The sequence below is a fragment of the Temnothorax nylanderi genome, unplaced genomic scaffold, assembly GCF_030848795.1.
Source record: "Temnothorax nylanderi isolate EJ_2023f unplaced genomic scaffold, tnyl_v1.0 TNYL_tig0006_pilon, whole genome shotgun sequence".
Lineage (NCBI taxonomy): Eukaryota > Metazoa > Arthropoda > Insecta > Hymenoptera > Formicidae > Temnothorax > Temnothorax nylanderi.
In genome coordinates, this window is record NW_027249068.1 from 239,931 (window position 1) to 260,901 (window position 20,971).

At 43.7% G+C, this 20,971-nt stretch overlaps 2 protein-coding genes across 6 annotated transcripts in view; one reads left to right on the forward strand and one right to left on the reverse strand.

The window, feature by feature from the left end:
- Positions 1-20,971, forward strand: part of LOC139777198 (uncharacterized) — a 119,660-nt gene that overhangs the window by 47,387 nt on the left and 51,302 nt on the right. The gene's annotated exons all lie outside the window — the stretch shown is intronic.
- LOC139777077 (unconventional myosin-XVIIIa) overlaps positions 1-20,971 on the reverse strand; it is a 46,275-nt gene that overhangs the window by 11,140 nt on the left and 14,164 nt on the right. For 3 of the 5 annotated variants that reach the window (XM_071714293.1, XM_071714275.1, XM_071714285.1), the window contains 11 exons: positions 15,606-15,794; positions 15,294-15,470; positions 14,879-15,079; positions 14,646-14,798; positions 13,979-14,562; positions 13,546-13,728; positions 13,120-13,382; positions 12,867-13,029; positions 12,591-12,765; positions 11,968-12,126; positions 11,554-11,769 (listed from right to left, as the gene is read on the reverse strand). In XM_071714293.1, the coding sequence (XP_071570394.1) occupies positions 11,554-11,769; positions 11,968-12,126; positions 12,591-12,765; positions 12,867-13,029; positions 13,120-13,382; positions 13,546-13,728; positions 13,979-14,562; positions 14,646-14,798; positions 14,879-15,079; positions 15,294-15,470; positions 15,606-15,794 (2,463 nt within the window). Of the gene's footprint in view, positions 1-11,553; positions 11,770-11,967; positions 12,127-12,219; positions 12,346-12,590; positions 12,766-12,866; positions 13,030-13,119; positions 13,383-13,545; positions 13,729-13,978; positions 14,563-14,645; positions 14,799-14,878; positions 15,080-15,293; positions 15,471-15,605; positions 15,795-17,348; positions 18,956-20,971 lie in introns of those variants that run through there. The other 2 variants (XM_071714300.1, XM_071714306.1) reach the window with 2 other exon arrangements.

Genomic DNA, 20,971 nt, shown 5'->3' on the forward strand with positions numbered 1-20,971 from the left:
AAATCGTGTTCCTCGCAATCTTTTCGCGCGATATGAAGCAGTTCATTATTTCGCGCATTCGTACATACATGTACGAACGATGTGTGGCCGGACACTCATAGGCTTGTCGAGATGCCGGATTTAATTACAAGGTAACGTAAGATCTGCAAATGATATATTTAATCACACGCGAGAGGATCGGTACTTAAAAAGTTTCTGGCTTATCGTCAATGCCAGATCGTTCGCTGCACTTGTCGCCAACTCGAGATCGCACCCTCGATCACTGCCATCAAGGAGACCGCGATAATTCTTGCACTTGCGGACGTCGCGAGATGAATGGTTTTTGGTGGAGGGCTTTTTCTCTCCTCTGCCGCGCGCAGAACGAGCCGCGACTAAGTGCCGTAAAAGAGCCGCGTAAAAGTGTACACGCACCCGACTGCGAGAGCAGAAGTGAAGAAGCGAAAGAGAGAACGGCATACGACACACAGAAGGGAGGGATGAAGGAGTGAGGGAAATAAAGGGGAGAGGATCTCGGGGGACCGGCAAGGGGGAAAGGAGTAGATTATCTTGAAGCCGGTTGAACGCATCGGCCTGCAACTCTCAACTGGCAGGAAGATACAGCCGGTTAATGTTCGAGTTTGCCAGCTTATCATTTTCATTGAAGGGGGTACGTCGCGTTTTTTCGTTCCGAGACGCGGGAGATGAACCGGAAGGCGTAACAGCGAGAGAGATTCTCTTAATGTTTCGTTATATTGAGAGGTTTTTTTGAGACAAGCGGTATCGAGATTATGGTGAAAGAGAGATTTCGAAGTGCTTTACGTACTTTTAAAGACAGATGACGACGAAACAGATACATATATTAAATCTTGAAGTTTTACCGAAACTGACGAGGATTTTTGATAACGTAAAATAAAATCTCTTACTTTTTACATTATTCTTCAATTATACTACTATTATTAAAACTTTTATTATTTAATCTTTGTTATGAAGAAATTGTATTCTGCTTAATTAAAATTATCTCAATTTATGGCTTGAAATTTGTCAGAAGTTTTGTTAGAATTTAATTTTCTGATATACCAATAGATTACGTATTTTATGGCGAAATAAATAGATCGTCAAGAAACGCTAATAAATGCAGAAACCGCGCGTTAAATGTGCTGTAACTTGGTTAATTAAACGCGCAACAGAGATATTGTGTAAAGTATACATTTGGCAATTCCGACCGTGTCTTCCTCCCATTAATTACATGACGGGACGACGCGAATCTTCGTTTCGAGATAAAACACCCGTTAAACGAATGTCTGTACTAAAGTCGACAGAAACGAAACGTTGAAGTTTTTAAACATTACATGCACTGAAGTTTTAAAAGAAGTTTTTGCGATTTGCAATACCTTCTTCATTAATTTCGAGTGAGACGATATTTCCTGCGTCGAGATAAAGCAACCGTTACACGAATAAGCCAATCAGTAAATATGGAAATTATATATCGAAGATTCTTTTAAATCTGTTACTCTGGTAAGAGAACCTTATTATATGCAAAATAAATTATGTCAACCGCGTCCTCTCTTCTTCATCTCTTAAATCGAAACACACTGTCGCTTTGTATGTAGATAAAAAGCCCATTCAGAACGGGATTCATTGGTTAGCGATATCGACGAAGAAAAGCAATGATGATTCGATGGTAGTCGCTGACCAAATGTGAGAATGATATAAGCCGGCTATAGCTCTCAGAATTACATTAACACAGAAGAAGAGTATAATTTACTGCGTGCCAGATAACATTTGCTTTTATTATTTGCTTTTATTATTTGCATTTTATAATGTGTCTCTCAGACTCGAAAACATAATTATACATTTCTCGAAAAAAATATCTATTGTACAATTTTTATTTATAGAGATTAATTGAAAATTGGAGAATCGAGAAAATATTATCAAACTGTATAAATATTGACAGGTCAAAGTGTTCACTTTAAGCAGTTACGTTCGAATAAAGGAAAGGCCAAAACCACAAAGTAAAGACCATCGATCTCCGCGCGGGTCAATTCGACTACTTTCCTGTAACGATTGTACAGGATCGTAATACCGGCATCTCTCCGTCGTTTGGCAATGAGAAAGCACTCGAGCGGCTCGGTGCTTTACTTCCAAGCCGATGACGTTTACCGTTATCGCAGCTAACAGGTACCGGTGGCTATAGACTTTCTCCCTCTCTTTCTCTCGCAGGTTAATTAAGAAATCGACGACTTTCTCTCTTTTTCTTTCTCCCTCTCTCTTTCTCTTCTTCCCTCGGCTCCACAGACTTCGCTTGTGAAGCGCAAAACGTATGTGCTTCCCTACGTCGCGCCTCGCTGACCTTCGTGAATTTTTACTGGGATTATAATAAACCGTTTGGTATTCAGCGAAATAAAGGAATTCCTCTGAAGCACCGTTTTCTTAAGAAATAATTACGAGAACAAGAGGTATTATAAAATTAGCAATTAATTTTGAGCAGATTCGATAATAAGTAGCTTTATTATTTCCGGTACCGAAAGTTCAACGACACGAATTGAACGAATCGTACTTCAACAATGCGAATTACAGATTTGAGATTATTTATGCCCCATTTTACATAGTTTAATATTCGTGCCCCATTTCTCATAGTTTAAAACGCAGGACGTATAAGTCGTACGCTGACAGCACCTTTTTCTCCGAATGTCCTAAACAAATGATTATTTATCTTGAGCAAACATTTCCGCCGATCACCATCAGAACGATCGACCGGGATTACGCACTCGCACTCATAAACGCATATGCGTTACTTCGCGAACAATTCCGGAGCGAAAAAAAGCGACCCTTTCGTTCGCGCTCGCTGCGTAATGTCAAGGCCGAAGGATGGTCGTCGTCCGACGACGTCTCGATCTCGACCGAGATCAACCGCGAACTGCAGGCATGGTCGCACAGTCGTCGCATCGTCGGAAAGCTCGTTCCGCATCAGGTGCACGTCCCTCCATTTCGTCCCCACTATGCAGGTGATGTGTCGCCAACACATGCATAAATCTATTCGAACACGTACGTGGTCCCCTGCTGCCCGCCAACGACACCGGCACATTCGTACCGCGAGATATCATACAATAAATCTCAGATGTCGGAAGAGGAGCGACTCAATTAATCAAAATCGTGCGATTACACAAATAATGAATAATATTGACTCTCTAATGTATTCCGATTATGGGTCTTCGACGTTCCGACTTTCGACTCCGGGTGTTTTTGTTGTCGCTATAATCTTCGCGTGAACAGTTATAACGCGCGTTCGTTTGAATATGCATGAGAGATATGGTATCGAGAAAATTTCACGGATTCGAAAGTGCAAGGGAAAGGGATTGGAGATTTGGTGTGTCGTGACAGGTGGACCTTGAATGGAGTATCGAGGCACTGCCAAATGGACCGAGGACCGGTCCGGACCGGCAGGCCTCTCTCTCTCTCTCTCTCTCTCTTGTTTTCTTATCTACCCGAATAAGGCACTCGGCGATTCCCATTTCGCCCGCTCGCTTTTTGCCTTTCGATCTGCTCCTCCTCGACGAAATCGTCCGGCGAAACGTCCGCGGTTAGTCTTCGCGAATAGAGACTCGAGTAAAATAATAATTCGCAGAGAAGAGAACACGCGTAAGCTGCGTGATGCATACGTGAGAATTCACGATTTATACAAGAAATCCAGGAAATCGCCTTTTCGCCGGCTCGCGCTCGGCTCGCGCCGGCCCCGCGTATTTTTCGAACGTATTGCGGAAACGGGGACGTGGGGCCGTTCGCCTCGGACACGTAGAAAAGGTCCCTGCATCTCCGCCGTTCGTCCGTCGCGTCGCGTCGGATCGATAGATCTTTCGCGGGGATGGCTGCGGCGAAGAAATTCGAAGCAGACGCGCGGCCAGCGTGTTGGAAAGCGGCCGGCGAGAATGTCCGCTGGCCTACTGACGAACGGGAGAAAGGAGAGACGAGACGACGAGAGAAGAGAGCCGCATAAGAAGAGAAAAGAGCTCTGGCCGCGTTACGAAATCGCGAACTTCTTTCCGATCCGTCAGACATTTCCACGTACTTTTGTTTAACGGAATGCGGCGTCTGCGCTCGCGATTATTCATATCGTCGTAAAGTTTATCGCTCCTCTTTGGCCGAAGTCTTATCAAGGTCCATTTCGCGCGTAACGTTTCATTCTTACGCCTCGCTCCCGTTCATAAGAGTGAAGTAAGGACAGCTTATAAATTGCGCCGCTCGAACGATTTCGCCCGAAGCATAGAGAGTAAAAGAAGAAAGTAAAAAATAACTCGTTTCGTGCGTTATGCTCGTCGCACGTCTGATTTCGTCGTGGTGTGATTTTCTTAACCGGCAATTATCTCTTAGAAAGTTGAAAAGTATATTCACCTTTATTTGGAAAATTTTCGATAAAACAATCGAAAAGTCTCATACTATAACATAAGCACAGTATCTAATATAATTTGCAAACCTATCAACCTAATAATTCGGTCATAAATATGAATATAAATATACATATCATTTATGCTAATCTTATCATATCCATTGGGAAAGTTGATGATAATTAGAAAATTATGTCGCAAAACACCTATATCCACACGCGTATACGGAAAGTGAAAAAGAACCCGATTCCGTGTTGTATTTATGACCAATGTCTGATTTAATCGTAATACACTTAACGAGCAATTAGTTTTCTAGAAAGTAGAGACCGAGATCCAGATCCGTCTCGTAAATGCGCGCGGTCCGTTCCGCGCGCCTGCGAACGCGAGCCTTATCAGAAGGACATCGAGCACCTACGCGCGATAAGCCGGGCCAATTAACGGTTGGATGCCGCCCGCGTCGGTGCCGCTGCCTCGCAGCCACGTTTCTTCTCAGGGGCCGAAAGAAAAGCACGAGGAAGTTACGTCTAGCTTGTCGCAATTAACCGCGGGGTGGGTAGAAATAAGGAATCTGACCCTGACTCGGGGGCTCCGCAGACGACGCCGAGGTTGAGCGATGCTGAAGAACGCGGTATGCAGCGTTTCCGCTTTCCGACAAAGGGAAAATAGAGCCGTGTGAAAAACTCGACGGTGTGATGCACCCAACGTGCGATACACGCGCTCGACATTTAATCGCGCAGGTAGCTTCTTCGGTCACCCTCTTCTTTCTGATATTTGACGAATCTTAAATTAGCTGAACTAATCTCGAGAAGCTATAAAAATGCCTTCAGAATAACGAATATAAAGATGATACAATTAGCGTCGAGAAGATTTCAAACGTCCTGTAACATGAACTTTTTGAAAAATCGAAAAAAAGGATAAGAAATAATGATAACGAACATGATGTATCACACGAATATTATTAGAATGAAATTTGTGTATTCGGAAAACTTGTTAAGAGATATGTAGAGATAGTCATATATTGACTATTGTGTGTGTTGTTGATACCGGATTTAATTTGTTACTCCTCCGCATTAGAGCGTCGATCGTGGGTGGCAGGATAGATTCCGCGATCTCGATCTGGCTTGTTGCCGAGATTGTCGTGTGAACCTGACCTAGGCACGCAAGCTTGTTGGATAACTAATCGCGTTTCTCCATCGGTGTACATCGTGATTAGTAGTCTACTGTCACTAAAATCCCTTAACACTACCAAGTGCGAATTGATAGTCGGTTGAAATGCGCTCTGGAGCTACGTGAGATTTGTATGCACGTCTATATCGTGTTTTACCCGTAATTTGCAGTAATCAAGATAAGCTGTAGTACATAAATATAATGGATCTTTCTTCCATGATAGCAAAAGGCTAGGAAAATTGAGATAATTTAATTCATTTATCAGTGAATCGTTGAAATGTACGATTTACACAGTTTGTATTAAATTATGAATTAAATATTACATCACGTAAAATTTAATCTTTATGATAACCCTGTTAATATTATTTTCGAACAGATCCATTTTAAATGTTGCGGATTGACTTGTAGATTTATTTAGATCAACTGAACTGCAGTTTTACTATGATCTAGCACGTGTTCTATCCTGCGTTTTAATCGACTATAATCAGCTCCTAGCCTAAATTAGTGTTCGCTAATTTAGATCACGTTGTAATACGATCGTTATGGCGTGTACGCGCACACAAAGGATCATTAATTGTACGGTACTTGCTCGGAAGAATCAATATTCTAGTGAAGTTAGGGCACGCTCGCGCCGTTTCCACTTGGCGCCTCACGGAATTACTTGGCATGCCGATCGCTCGAGATTCGAGACACGCAGTAATCGAAGGCACGCGCGTTTCAGCAACGGTCGCACTTCCGCCATGGAAACTTTGGCGCCGAATATTTCGGTAACCGTGACGTACGTTTAAACGGACACGATCGACTTGAATAACGCTATGTCCGAAAATACATTGATGTCTGTCGTAAATTCACAGCTTGATTATTTTCTCGGAAAACTCGACAAGAAACGCATTTGAAAATATCGTTTTCTTTATATTTTTGAAAGAAAGGGTACCTAGGGACGATAATGAGTCTTAAAAAAAAAAAAAGTATCGAGGATCGCGCTTAGAAACGGAAAACGTAGTTCATCATGATTGCAAGGCTGCCATGACCGACGGCGGGAAATTACAGCCCCGACGAGAAGGGAAAATAAGATGTATTACGAACCAGATATACCGGAAAGAGCTGAGCTTAATGCAACGATGTTGCGTAGAGCATATTAATTCGCGGACTCGCAGTCGCGAGACCACCGAGCTTCTTCGCGTCGCGTGAACAGGAACCGGCTGCTACGCGATGCAGTAGAGACAGACTATCGAGACAGAAGCGAGGTTACCGTTTCCTCGGGCGGGATATGTAACTCCGGGAAAGACATGGAAAAACCTCGTTCTCCCGGTCATTCTGGTTTTTTTTCCGCTTGCATGGCGATAACGCTGCGAGCGGACCAGACGATTGCGCTGGCAATGACGGGAAATGAAGGCGACCACGGCGTCGGCAAGGGAAGACTGTACGTAGACACCCTCTAAAATGACGGGAGATTCATTTGACGGTCATGTAATTTGCACTTCGTAATTATAACGTTCCAGGAAATGTCACCTCCGCGCGAACGTCGTTATGTCACGGATAAAGTAATGCGTGTAATTTAATCCTCATGTCGTATTATTTTAGATCCTAACAACTTCCGTGTTTTCGTGCGAAGTTTCCACTGGGAGGGGTTTTATTTTCAGTAATTAGGACGTTTCTTCCAAGAAGCTTTCGTAAAATCTCTCGGTTACGTGCGAGGATCTCTTTTTAAAGTTGCATCTCGTGCAGGTGCACTTAGGTGGGAAGAAATGAAAGGCCGAACGAGATGTAAGGAGGCCCGTGATATCTTCGCGGTGCAAAACTGCAAATGGATTGGCGGAGATGGCGAACCAGTAAGGACCAGTACAGCAATTTGTATGTGGGCCACGAGAAAGTCACAAGCGTGCTTTTTTTCCCTCTCTCGGGATATATTCACGATCGGACAATCATATAATACTGGATTTTATTGTCGTTTTTTTTACAATATAAATGAGAAATGCACTTTCGGAATTTAAAAAAAGTAATAAAGATAATGTGGGGCTTGATAGATCCTAGTGCTGGTAAAATTCTGGGAACATATTCGTCCTCTGTTAAAAATATTCGCGACGTTGGTATCGCGAAAGAGGCCACGTGTATTGTAAATCGCTCGTCGGAACATCGGATATTATAGACCAGGCAACTAGATTATACGGCGACTCGTCCGGCGCCGATACACAACTTGGCATGACGTCGATAGTTTGCAGCTGTTCCGATTAAGCTTCTGCGGAATCAGGAAGCGGTAAATGCGTACGCATCCATATGAAATGGGCGCGATGACTTTCCATTTGGATTACAAACGTAGGTTGCGCGAGAGAATTAGTAGCGCGTAAGACCTTTATTATGAAAGATGAAGATGACTTCAACCTGCGTCGTCAACATTTAATTCGCATTTCTTTCTCGGCATGCAGCGTGACCATGAATTCGCTTCACACGAGGATACATAATATATCTTCAAGCAGGCTTTCAAGTGGACTTATTTGTAACCATTAATATCTAAGCATCTTCTTGGTTTTTCTTTTAGATAAACGAGCTCGTGACTCTTCTTTAGTGGAACGCGCGATTTCTGGGACACTTTATATATCGCCACTATCTCGTTTAAATTCCGGCATACTGCACACTCAGACATTCGTTAATTTCGATTTCTTTTGTAAGACTTGGTTCGATGGACTATTTAGAATTCAAATTCTGCCCGCGAGCATTTGTATAATTATCAATAGATTATATCATCGCATAAGTGAGAGATCTATGAGATTTATCTTTCTATACTGTTCTACGAGTTTTAACAATTTCATGAACTTTAGAATATAAAAACTAAAAGATGACTTATTAATATAATTTTCTATAAATGAATATCTTTAAATAATACGATTGTATGACTTCTCCAAACACTGTATTTATAGATTGAACTTTATTATATTTCTTCAATTTGCAAGTATGGCAAATGTTTTAACAAACTGCAGGAAACAGATGGTACTGGTCGAAGTGTTTTGTATTATCCGTTTCTTTGGGACAGACGGGGATTTCGTGTAGAGGTGAAACGAGGCGTCAGGCAAGGCCAAGGTAAAGGTAAAAGGTAAAGGAGGAGGGGCCCAGGGACTGGAAGAGAAACGATGCGCGGCGAGCCGCGCAAAAGTCAACGAACCTAAATCGGCGTGTACGCGATAATGCACATAATCCACGAACGATTTCCTCCGTAAATTTCGATAAGTGTAATTCACGCTACATTTTTAATCGCGAAATAGAATTAATATTTTAGTGTATATTTTAGTGCGACGTTAGATGCATAGTCCTGACGTTTTCGAGATGATGTATCTGCGATAAATCGTTTCGGAGCACGCAATGTGTTTAGACGCGGTTATTTATACAAAACACGTGATAAATAATAAAAACGTGATTTCCTTTAGATGGTATATAATCTAGGAATTAACACATTTTTGGGATTTTTCGCGTGCATCGATTTTACAAATATAATCTCAGTTTGAATCTTACTGGAGCAGAAATCTGATTTATATCTCTTGCTGTTAAAAATCTCGAAAGCTCGAGAAGAATGGCCGTATTTATGTAACGTATGCATGGATATACGTCATAGAGAGCCTCGCTGAGCTTCTGCTGTGTATGGTTATCACAGACACAGAGGTAAATGACCGCCGCATAACTTACAGCGCGCAACGAGTCGTTCGAATAAACGGAGTTAACGGTTGATCGTCTCGTATAAAAGATGCACACAGAGTCAGTTTTAGGTTTCGCTTTGTGCCTGTTTCGCGCGACGGCCATCACACCGTGCACTTCACCTTCTTAAAATAATATCGCGAGTCACTGTTGTGACATGTTCCCCTATTAAATGGCATTCATACGCCAATAATGATGTAGAATGCACGGGGCATATTTTTAAAAAGTTCCAACACAATACCGACTGCGACATGATGACTTGAATTCTCTCGCCGAAACTTTAAATTCATCCGACGTATTCTGCAGTAAAACGTCCTGCACGACGATCTCGTTCTGGAAGAAACGCTACTTCCTAGGTGATAGTTTTTTCCGTCAACACGTGTTCATGAATAACGTACGAGGAGCGGAACAAGTGCAGATCCCGCGAAATCGGAAAGTCGTGAGTTTCGGAACAACGAATTTGAGGCGCCGACATGAACGGGAAAAGAAATCTCGACCGACATTGTTCTCTCAAGGTGGAAATGGTGCATTCGGATCGCGTGCCAAGTGCGTTTGCCAGTACGTCGCTTAATTTATGCGTAAAATTTACATAAAGTCTGCCTTTCGACGCGGCGAGTCGCCGCGCCGCAAGCTACGGGCACTGCAAAGTGAAAGCCGCGAAGCTCCGCCGGCGAAGCTGGTTTTGCGTGTCACGTACAGCTGGTGAAATGCACAAACAGACAGATCGCTTGTGGTCCTTTCCCGTAAAAATGTACGAACCTAACAGGTGCGACGAGACACTGTTACCTATTGCCGATCTGACGACAAATATTTACTTTCCATAAAACTTCCACGCATAAGCAAGAGAAATTTATGACAACGATTAATTTGTTTTATTGCAACTCGATAAAATCTCAAGAGTAATCTTTAAGTTTAATCGCGGAACGTTTATATACAACTTTATAACGCCTGTACTTTCTTCTAACGTAAAGAAAATTATTAACAAAAAAAACTATTTTTGATTTTGTCCCCGATGCATGTTCACGATTCAAGTACAGAGAAATCGTATCAGTTACGATGAAGGTGTGCGAGTGAGTATTCCGAATTGCGGCACCTGTAACGCAGAATACGATCTGACGGCGCGTCATCGACTTGTGGAAAGCGCATTTCCGCAGGCGAAATTACCGAAAGAATAAGCGCGTGCGACCTCGTTGAACTCCACCTCCTTTCCTTTCCTCCTAATTTTCACTGTTTCGTGTAAATTCTCCTCTTGGCGTTATGTTCAGCTTGACGTGAAACACGATATCTTCATACCGCGTTATCAATCGAGCTCTTAAAATAATACTGATCTGATAATAATGTAATTATCAGAATTGGAGTCAAGATCGAAGTAGAAAGTAATTCTTGTTCAAATATAAAACTCGCGATTAACGATGTTGTGTTTTTTTAAACAGAAACGTAGCTTCTTGAAAGGATGATGTTCTCTCTATAAATATATTCTTGAATAAGCCATAAGGTCTGAATGTTTAGTCATGCTCCGGAGAACGGATGTTGATGGGCTCCCGCGAGACGGCGATGCTCGATCGTCTTCGTGACGAGAACAATTATCGGCTCGCGGAAGCGTCGGCCGCGATGATTTGCACAACGCCCATGGACGGCCGTCATTTTCCCTTCTGAATTCCATTAACGACTTCTTGGCCGGTCAGCGAAAGTGCGTTGACACGTCGTCTCGAGCTGCGAGACGAAAGCGCTTTTCTGCGCGTGTCGCGCCGTAAAACGACGTCGCTTCTTCACCGCGCCAGAAAAAATCTGCGCGGCTATTTGCGCTCGGTGCGTTGTAAAAATTTATAAGCTTCTCGGGTCGTAAAACTATTAGAAAGCGGGTATTATACTCCGGCGGTCAGAAAAAAGAGCCGTATGCGCGCGGCATACGGGATGTCACGATTTTGTGAATAATAAGACGATAAGCTTATGAGGTACAGAACACATCATGGCTTTCTACCAGCCCTCGTGTTATGTGTATAGCTCGATCGTTAACGTACCACTTCTTCTCACCATCCGACATAAGCGACTTGATAAATTATTTATTAGTCTCCGCTCGACCTTATTTTACCGCGATCTTTTCGTATTAAGTAACTTCTGTCACATTTTTAACTTTTCTCAGAGGTCGTATACTCAGCACGAAGCAACATTTCATACTTGATAAATTTCTTAACAAACTTTCTCGCAATAGATATTATTCGATGCAGATTCCACAGGTGATTAATAACGTTTTCGCTATTTTTGATAGCGCGTCTAACTTTCTACGTTTATGCTGGAAGTCCGAGTTATGCGTGTTCTCGTAGTAATGTTTACTCACCTGGCTTTGACCGACTCGGTAGGACGCGGGATCGACATCGACGGTGAGAAGCATGTCTTCCACGGCGCGACGTTCATCGGTCACGGGGCTTCCGGGCCGTGCGTTCACGTCGCTTGACAACAGTCCAAATCGACGTCTGAACTCGCCTAGAGACATATGCTTCGGGAATCCAACCTTGTGTAAGCGGACAGCGTCGATTATCTGGCTCCCGCGAATCTGTACAAGCATGTCGGAATATGTGCATTAGATACGATATTAAATCTTTAAAAAATAATAAAATACTAGTGAAATTAATTAAACTTTATAAAAGCGGTGCTTGGAAAGTATCTCCGAAAATGTGAAACTGATGTCTCATTGTTCTTGTAAGATTTTATTTTTTACACTCTTCTTTAAAGGATCTAATAATAACTTTACCTGAGATCGTAGAAGAGGCACATTAATAACGCTGTCCTCGCTCTGATTCGATTTCACGGAGAGGAGGCTCTTGTTGTCCGTACAACCGGCGTTATGTTGAGGCAGAAGGCAGTGCACAAACTTGACGCGAGTTCTCCGTAGTGTTTCTACGAGGCCATCCTGGAGACAATTAACGCTTGTACTTTTCCGCTTAATGTGTCGGAGATGTATAAATGAAGCGAGATAAATAAAGAATCATTCGATTGTTCTTACTAGATAGAGACCGAGAAAGAGAAAAATCAGCAACAGCACAAGGTAGTATCCGAACGTCTTAACGCAGATTTCACCGAACATTTTCAGCGAGTATCTCGCGTCTCGCTCGGGGCGAAGGTCAATTCGCGTTAAGCTAGCTTGCACGACGCTTGTGCGGCCTTGCGATAATGTTTTATGGAACACGATAATTGTCTGATCTTTGACACCGCGTCGACCAATCCACAAATAGCGGCAAGGGAATAGATCGACTATCGATGCCGCGAATATTTCAAGAGTGATTCGAAACAAAATCGAAATTTCGCTAATAAAGGGAGCAAACATTTGAAACGGTACTAATTCAAATTGCCACCCAGAAAGGCCTTAATACTCACTACGGTGAATTTCACTTGTAGACAAACGTTCTTTCTTTTTACGGCGGTGAATGTCCTTCGTATGCTCGAGGCTCGCCTCAAGGATTGCGAGCCTTCGAGTCCCGGCATAGAACCGCATAAAGCACCGGAAACTCCAGCACCCCGAGCACTTACGAACAACATGCTTACATGTTCTCTAGAATTTTAATAACATAAAAATATACAATAACGTAATTTATTTAATTAATTAATTATAGTTATGGAAAAGTTTGGATAAAAACAAGACTACAACGTTACCTTGTGCTTTCCTGAAGTATCGTAATGGCACTCTTGGCGACAGGATTCTCGCGTGTAGCCTTAAGCCAACCGGTCGCGGTGTAAAGTACAGGATTCGTTCCTAGCAGATGTTGCAAAACGAATTGATTGTTGCCCGGCGCTTTTCGTAGAAGCATTTGGTGATCTGAAACAGCAACGATGTATCTCATGTACATTATTGTTTTCACACATAAAATTCATAATTAGCACAAATGTCGATAGGAATCAATTTTACCTCGGTCTCCGTAATGAGAAAATAGTCGATCCAGGAAGGTTTCGTCGCTGCCTCCAGGACATACGGTCTCCTCGTCCAGCAGCCACAGTAATCCTTTTCGTTCCATCTGCCTGCTGCCGCTAAGATCGCTTTGACTAGTTCGCAACATCGTCGCGCTTTGCGAGCTTCCGCGATCCAGGAGAGAAACCAAACCTTGAGGCGATCCAATGCCTTCCTCGTCATAATCGTCCTCGTAATCTACATCAATGCCTTCCTGGACGTATCTGATGAAATTTGTACGAATTAGCCGTAATATTTATGTAGTAATGATATAAAGAATAATTGAGAATTAATCTTATAACGCTGAATAATATGAATAATATAGGCTACTTCTGATCTCTTCAGAAAAGATTGGAAATTTGAAAATTTGTTCCTCATATTTCGTACCTATCCTTTGGGGCTACCAACGTAGTGTGGTGAAACAGTAACTGCAAACGTTCCTGCAGATAATTGTGACAAAGATCTTCGAAGGTTGCACCGGTTTGTCGACCGCATGAGGCAGGATTTTGAAAACCTGGCGAATCACACAGCAGCAAAGATGAGACTGTATGTACAGCGGATGATATGGATCTAAAAAATGACAAGGGTATTACTAACAGATATTGACCAAAAACTAATGAAGAATCTAATAACTTTGTACAATTTAATTTTTATGGTTTATACGCTTTGATACAAAATTCAAACTTTTACAAGGAAATATCTCAAGAGTCATTAGTCTTTATTTTTATAAATAATATATAAAATATAATATATAAAATATAATGTGAAATGAATTTCGAAAATTATTGAACGAGCAAAATGAGTTTATTAATCTATTTACTTGTTAATAAGAGCCGCGACACAATGGAAGACTTCCGAGTAGAGTCCGACTAGAAGTCCCTCCAGCGCGTCAAGCCCTGTTACGTCTTTGCCCTGGTCCGTCGGGCTGGGTGTCCTCAGAGCCGGTCTCGGGGTGCTCGGTGTTCCGGCACCCCCTCCGTTCGTGGAGAACACCACTCGACTTAGTTCCTCCACCGTTGTGCCCAGCAGATTGGCGGCTTTCTCCGCGCACTCGACTCTCGCAAACTGCCACCTGCTCTGCGAGCTGGTGCCGGCTTTCACGGCGCCGGCACAGCTTAAATGATAAATGCCAGCCAGCACCAGCCAAATGACCTTCTCGTCAGCCTCGGAGATGCCGAGTATCCTGAGCGCGGCGACGATACGGTTAAACTCGACCATAGCCCGCTGTTTGTCCTCGTGCTTCTGCAGGGGCGTGACAAAGGGGTTGTTTTCGGCGACTAGATTTGTGAGGTGTAACTCTTTCCTCAACGCGCCCTCCGCGCCCGCCAGTAGACGGTAAACGGCGTGAAACGTCGGATCGCCGTTCGCTCGTCGACCTATCCTCGACTTCTCCAGTAGCAGTACCTTGAAAAAAAAAATAGAATATTATTCATTTCGTGACGTAAGAGGAGAATGGATGGCACGAGGCAAAAATGTATTCTTCTCACTTGTAGAGAGGCCGATGCGATTTGACCCGACTGATCAAAATCGAGGCTGAAGAGCTGCGTGAAACGCGTCGCATTCGAATTCATATGCGTTCTACTATTTCCGAAAGCCTCAAGAACCGTGAATAGCGCATTCAGCTTCTCGATCGTCAATATCTGTAAAAAGGAATGACGTTCGGTTAGAAACGATCTATATAGAAAGTGCTATAGTATCGCACATTCATGCTTTTACTCGCCTTATTAACTGTACCAGCGATCAGCACGAGATAATGAAGGGCGTGTTTGAAGTTCGTGGTTTTCCCCGCTCCACTACGCCCGAGGAAAACCAGAGAATGGTCCCTGCGTGTCGCCAGCATTCCTCTGTAAGCCGACTGCGCCACGGCATAAATATGCGGCGGCATGTCCTCGCTTTTGCAACCTCGGAACATGTGCGCGACCTAAAATAAGAAGCGGAAAGCATTTATTTTAGATAAGAATCTTAAGCGTGAGAATGTAACACAGATACAAAATTTATTGAAGCAGATCGATAATAAATTTGTTTAACTCTTCACAAAGCATAATAATATTACAATTTTATAATCTAATTTAAGTCGAATTGTTACATCGAGAAATTATGGTACAAGTTTAAGTGAACTTCCAAAGCGGCCTTGCCTTTTCAGAATAAATCGCCAATGGCGCGACCGGATTGATAACGATCATGCTGTCTCCTGCGTACGTGTGTATCAAGTTACTAGCGTAACGTTGCCGCAGCGTGTGGAGAACGGATGATTCATTCAGAAATCGCAGCTGAGAGAGTTCCTCGGCTTTATCGAACTGAGGTGGATTGGCCTAAACAGATGCAAACAACAATAAATTATAATGACGCATGAGATACAACGGGTCAAATCGTTTAGTTTGATTGCTCGATAAACGTGCTTAATAAGCACGCAGTCGAGAGCTAATTGCAGGAAATAATCATAATACCTTCTCTACATCCTCCTCGTCCACGAGCAGCTCCTCTCCGGAGGTGGTCAATCGGATCCTCAGTTTTCCTGTGTCGGGATCGGCGGAACCGCATCTTGTGGCCGGAGTAAAACCTCCGCGATGCAATAACCAAACTCTCTCGGATGTTAACCATGCTTGTTCCTGCGCCAGATGCTCTTCCGACCGCGCCTATGCAATATTCAAAAGAAACAAGCATATTAACGCACGCGAATTATCCATAATGCATTCTTTAAAAAAGAATGATATTTCTTATATTGAATTGAGATTTGCCATGAAGGCCATAAACGAAAATGAAGAGCTCGCGTACTTAATCTTTTTTAATATGCCGATTTAATAAGTTTTTTTTAAGTGCAATCGAAAGGTACCAAATATTGTAGCTTTTCTCAATTCTCGAATGTATTTTATTAAAACAAAGATCCAAGTGACGTTAATTGAATTGTCTACGTTCTTTGAACGTCTTCGTTTTCGCAGTCACGCGAGCTCCTCGTCCTTTTTTTCCACGGCGCGAATCGATCGATGTAGTTTTGAGCTTTATCGAAGTTTCCCCGCTGGCAATTTACTAAGCACGGACCTAGCGAGGACAGCTCACACCTACACGATAAAAGTTGAATCGGCGACGTCCTCGACGATCTCGCTACCGGCGGCTGTCAGTCGCGGTGAATCGTTATGAAACGTCTTATTGCGTGGCTGCGCGGCGTATTACGACTACAGACGAACAGACCTGCGTACCATTAACTGCGGCTATACTCATTAACATCCAAATGGCATTCGCTCGATCCTTTCTATTTCTATCTTCCCTCATTTCATGTGTCCTTCTATACATCTTCATGAATGCCTATTATCTCGGAGGCATAGGAAATAAGCTTCGTCAATTTGTTGCCTTATCGAAACAAACGTCTGCGTTAAAATACAAACGACTTTATTGGCAATATTGGCGAGTTTTACCGAATGTTATCAGTAATTGTACAGTGTGTTCTATTATTTATTATTTACAATTGTAAGACACTAATTGAAGTTGTATAATTGTTTAGGCAGTTTATTAGTGTATCGTTAGATTTACACGAACGAGAGTTAAACGTATCCCGCGGCTCCATTCTCTTTAAACCCGTGAATCACCGAGTCGGTGCAGCTGCGAGTTCGCGCGTATCGATTTCCGCATCGAGCAGAACGGTGACTCGTGTGGTTCCACCAGGTAAGGAAGACAGACAGTGAGTTTCCTGGTATACATACATTACTATGTATCAGGTCTCGGGGCTCATTGGTAGCGCACAACGCGCCATTGTTTCGCGAATACGTGGCAAACGCCGCTCCTTCAAAGGCCTAAACGAGGGGATTGTTTGAATATTACGAGTTTGCCCTTTAAACGCGTTTCACGCGCTCTCACGCGATGACAATTTGCCAGAAATTTCCTGGATTCTCTCAAGGCGCATATTACGTTAAAGACGAAGCTTTATGCTCTAATCGCGAGATTACACAGAACATCTCGATTCGTTTTGTCGAAATTAATAGTTTGGTAGAGAATGGCGTGATTCCTAAGGCAAAGTAGTAGAAGAAAAATTTACCATTTCTTGTATCCTATATTATTTCGAAACCTTTGTTTTATAACAATTATCGACATTTTTCTAATCATTTTCTATTAGCAAAAATTATTTTCTGTTGGTCCAGGCTGATGACTTCAGCAGCCTGGACGCCGATCTCCTTTGAGTCCTTCGTGAAACGTACCTCATCCATTTGCGGCGTTACTCTATTTTCCAGAAGGACCTCAAGATGCTTCATGCACTCTTCTTCGTCCTTTGCGCGACCACTTTCTCCGCCACGTTTCACATTCTTCATTATATTTGACTCTATTTTTCCATTCTCCCGTATTTTCCGTCTTATCTTCCTGGCGAGGGCCATCTCGAACAATTCCTCCCATTCGATAATGTCCTGAATCGGTTTCGCGCATCTTTGGTGACCCGGCCGACTCCGTTTCGATACTTTCTTCGCGTTATTGGCCCAGCTATTTTTAAAACCGAACATCCGGAGCCCATTGTCCCCGCTCGGTATCCTCTGCTCTATTTCCGCCGTGATCCTATGCCACTTGCGTTCCTTTGGCGTCCTGATAACGTTACTGTCGTCCCAGCCCTTCTCCATCCGCTTGATTCTGTCGTTTACGGATCCTACGCGCAAAGTGTCCGCCCAGCTCTCCTTTTTGAAACTTTTCGCAGCTCGTAACGACGGCGAGCAATGATTGCTCCCGTGAGATCCTTTGATCCTCTCTTTGGCATCGAATTTGACGCTCGACGCTCGTTCGAGGCCACGATTCGAGTTGCTCAGTCGATTTTCCGAACAGCCGTTTTGCCCGATCTCGGAGGAGTGCATGCTGTCGCTGTCGCTGCACTCCCACGAGCTCGTGCTATTTCTGCTGTGCTTCCTGTCGAGGACAACGCCATTGCTGGAAACGCTAAACTCGTGCTGCTTCGAGAAGTCCTGCGCCGGTGACTTTGGGATCTTTTGCGACGGCAGACCTTGACGATTGTGTTGCTTAGCTATCCCACTGGCGTGAGCCTTGCCTCTGCAAGATCTGTGGAGAAGATGATGCGCGCCAAGCGACATATTGTCAATCTCATCTCTGCTGCGCGGCATCTTCTTGGTCTTTCCTCAGAGAAGCGGATTTCACGTTGTCACTTTCGCAACGCAATTATCATTAATCCCGACGGAATTCCTCTCACGTAGTCCGTGGGTTCTCTTAAGTTTGCTTGAGAATTCACATGTATAGAATTCTTCATTAACCGCTGAAAGCCGAAAATGTCTTCATCACTTAGCGCAATAACGTCAAATTATTTCTTGAATGTAAATTGTTTGGTAATCATGATACTTCGTCTTACTATATATGTCCTGTCTCGATCGGTATCGACTTGTCGTTAGTGAATCATTATTTTCCTATTAGCTCCACATTTTTCTTATATTTACGACAATCGAAAGCACTTAGTTTCCACTCGCGAGTCACATGACATATCTTCGAAAGCAGTTCTCGAGCAATATCGCCGATCATCGTCATCGAACTCGGTTGAAATGTATTAATCCATAAAAACGCAATTATCATCGCGCGAATGTCAATTCCCCGGCACGTTTTCTTCGGTTTCCGTTTTAAAACGTTTCAGCAAACGGCTCCCGTCCGCGAGAACTGAGACGCGGCTTCCTCCAGGAGGTTCTCTCATGACTCGTGACGACGGCGACGGTCACGAGGGCAGGACTCGATCACGAGGAGCATCACGGGGGTCTCCCGAATGTCGACTGAAGCAACGCTGGTGCTCCGAGACAGAGACAGGTCCTCTCGTTGAGGAGAACCGAGGAGAACGAGAGAGGCGTGTGCCCACGAGAGCCGCCCGGGAGTTCTTTCTCTCCATCACGAAACGTAATTCTCCCGCTCGCTCTCCACGTTTCTCCGTCCTCGTCTCCCGCTTCCGTCGCGCAGACGTCCCCTCTCTGTCCCCCTATCGGTCGGGCGACCATACGCTCGGCTTCGGTTACTTCAACGTCCTTCCTCCGCGATTTGCACAGACGACAAACAGTCGGCTAGTAGGCCGATCCGATTCCGCGGCGATTGCGGATCAAGATGCGATTAGCGCAAATTCGAAGGTCTAGGCGAGATAATTCGACATCTAGAATCGCGATTTTTCGCAATTTAATGTCATTTGAAGCGTTTTGGTTAGAGAAAAAAAACTAGACTAAATACATAAGTCGCTGTTTTCAACATGAAATGCTTAATGCCACAATTTTGCATTTAATTCAAAATTTATTAGAATGTTTTAATACGTTCATCCGTCTGATATAAATCTAGTTTGAAGCTAATGATATAGGTGCATTCATTCAGTCTGAAATTAAATGGCAAGCGCTTCCTCTTTAGAGGCCACGGAACTCAACCTACGGAAGCGTAACGTGAGTGCAACCAAGAATTATTTCTGAGAAATACTCGACTCGATCGTTCGCTTCAAATATATGTAGCTGCCGTTTACAGTGCAAAGCTCTCGCGCTTTCGAAAGCTTCGAGCGAGAAGCGGAGGAAATGCCGGGAGCGGTACAGAAGTGTTTATATATAGCTTTCCTCAGAAGGGAGTTCTAGCAGGCACGGGAAATGTATTATTTAAGTGACTCTCAGTCTGATCTTACCTTTCAACATGAAAATTGTACAATAAGTTCTTTTTTAATCGTTTTATATCTGCATTTTGCATTTCTGCGTCTTCTAAAGATGTATTCCGCTCGAATACTCCCTAGCTTTTTTCTCAATTCAAGTTTTACGCCCCGCTACGCGACGGAATTACATCGCCATCGCGACGTCTTTATTTTATACATGATTATAGCGTGGCGATAAGAAAATCGGTCTCTCAAGCTCGAGGAAAGCAATCGCGGATTGGTCACGTGCGGTGCATCGAAGCGACGACTCGTGCACCGCACGTGCTGCCGAGAGAAACGCTTTCGTGAAGATTCGAGGGAGCACCGGGCCGCTATTTTAAGAAACTCGTAACACGCGAGATTGCGCCCGACCAAAGCGAGTTACCCGACGGGCGGACATTGCCACAAACATGCGCCTGTACCGAGAGACGTAATATAACGGCGCGGCGCGGCCGGTGTTCAGCTCTTTGCGGTCCGAATATCACCGCCGCGGCCATACTGGTCGCAAGAAACGGCCGCAGGATTTCTCGATGTACGATAATTCGCTTTGCGTACCGGCAATATCCAGCTATATATACGCAGTATACGATGGCATATCGACTGTAATAATTGATAAGGTAGCTCTCTGTTCTTTTAGCTTCTTTCCTCATATCAGATGAAATTTGTAGAATATAGGAGCCACGTGGAAGAGATAATACCATTCAAGGATATGCAGCGCTGATCGGCTCTAAGGAAAGAGGCAATTAGTTTTCTAAACGCGCTATTCTAAGTTTTAAATTATGCTAGGCCGATGACGCACCGTTGTCATTGTTCGGCAACATGTGTATTCAATGCGGAGACGAGGAACGTCGTGAATCGATCGTGACGTGGGTGGATTGCTACACGACAATTTCTCCGTTACATTTTGTCCGCGCGTGGGACGCGCCGGATCGATGAATTAGAAGCAGGTAAAAAAAATTTACATACAGCGTGCAGCCCCTAAGGCCAAGATCTCTTAAAAGGAAGAGCGAATTGGGCTGGCGCGGAATCTCGTCGTGGTTTGTAATGGCTTAGCACAATTTGGTTAAACGATATATCGATAACGATAACAAATTAGAAGAGAAAAATAGTCGCGACAATGCGATTTGCTTGCATACGTGCATAAATCGGAGAGGCCGAGATTAGTAACACGCAGAATGACGTAGGCACATC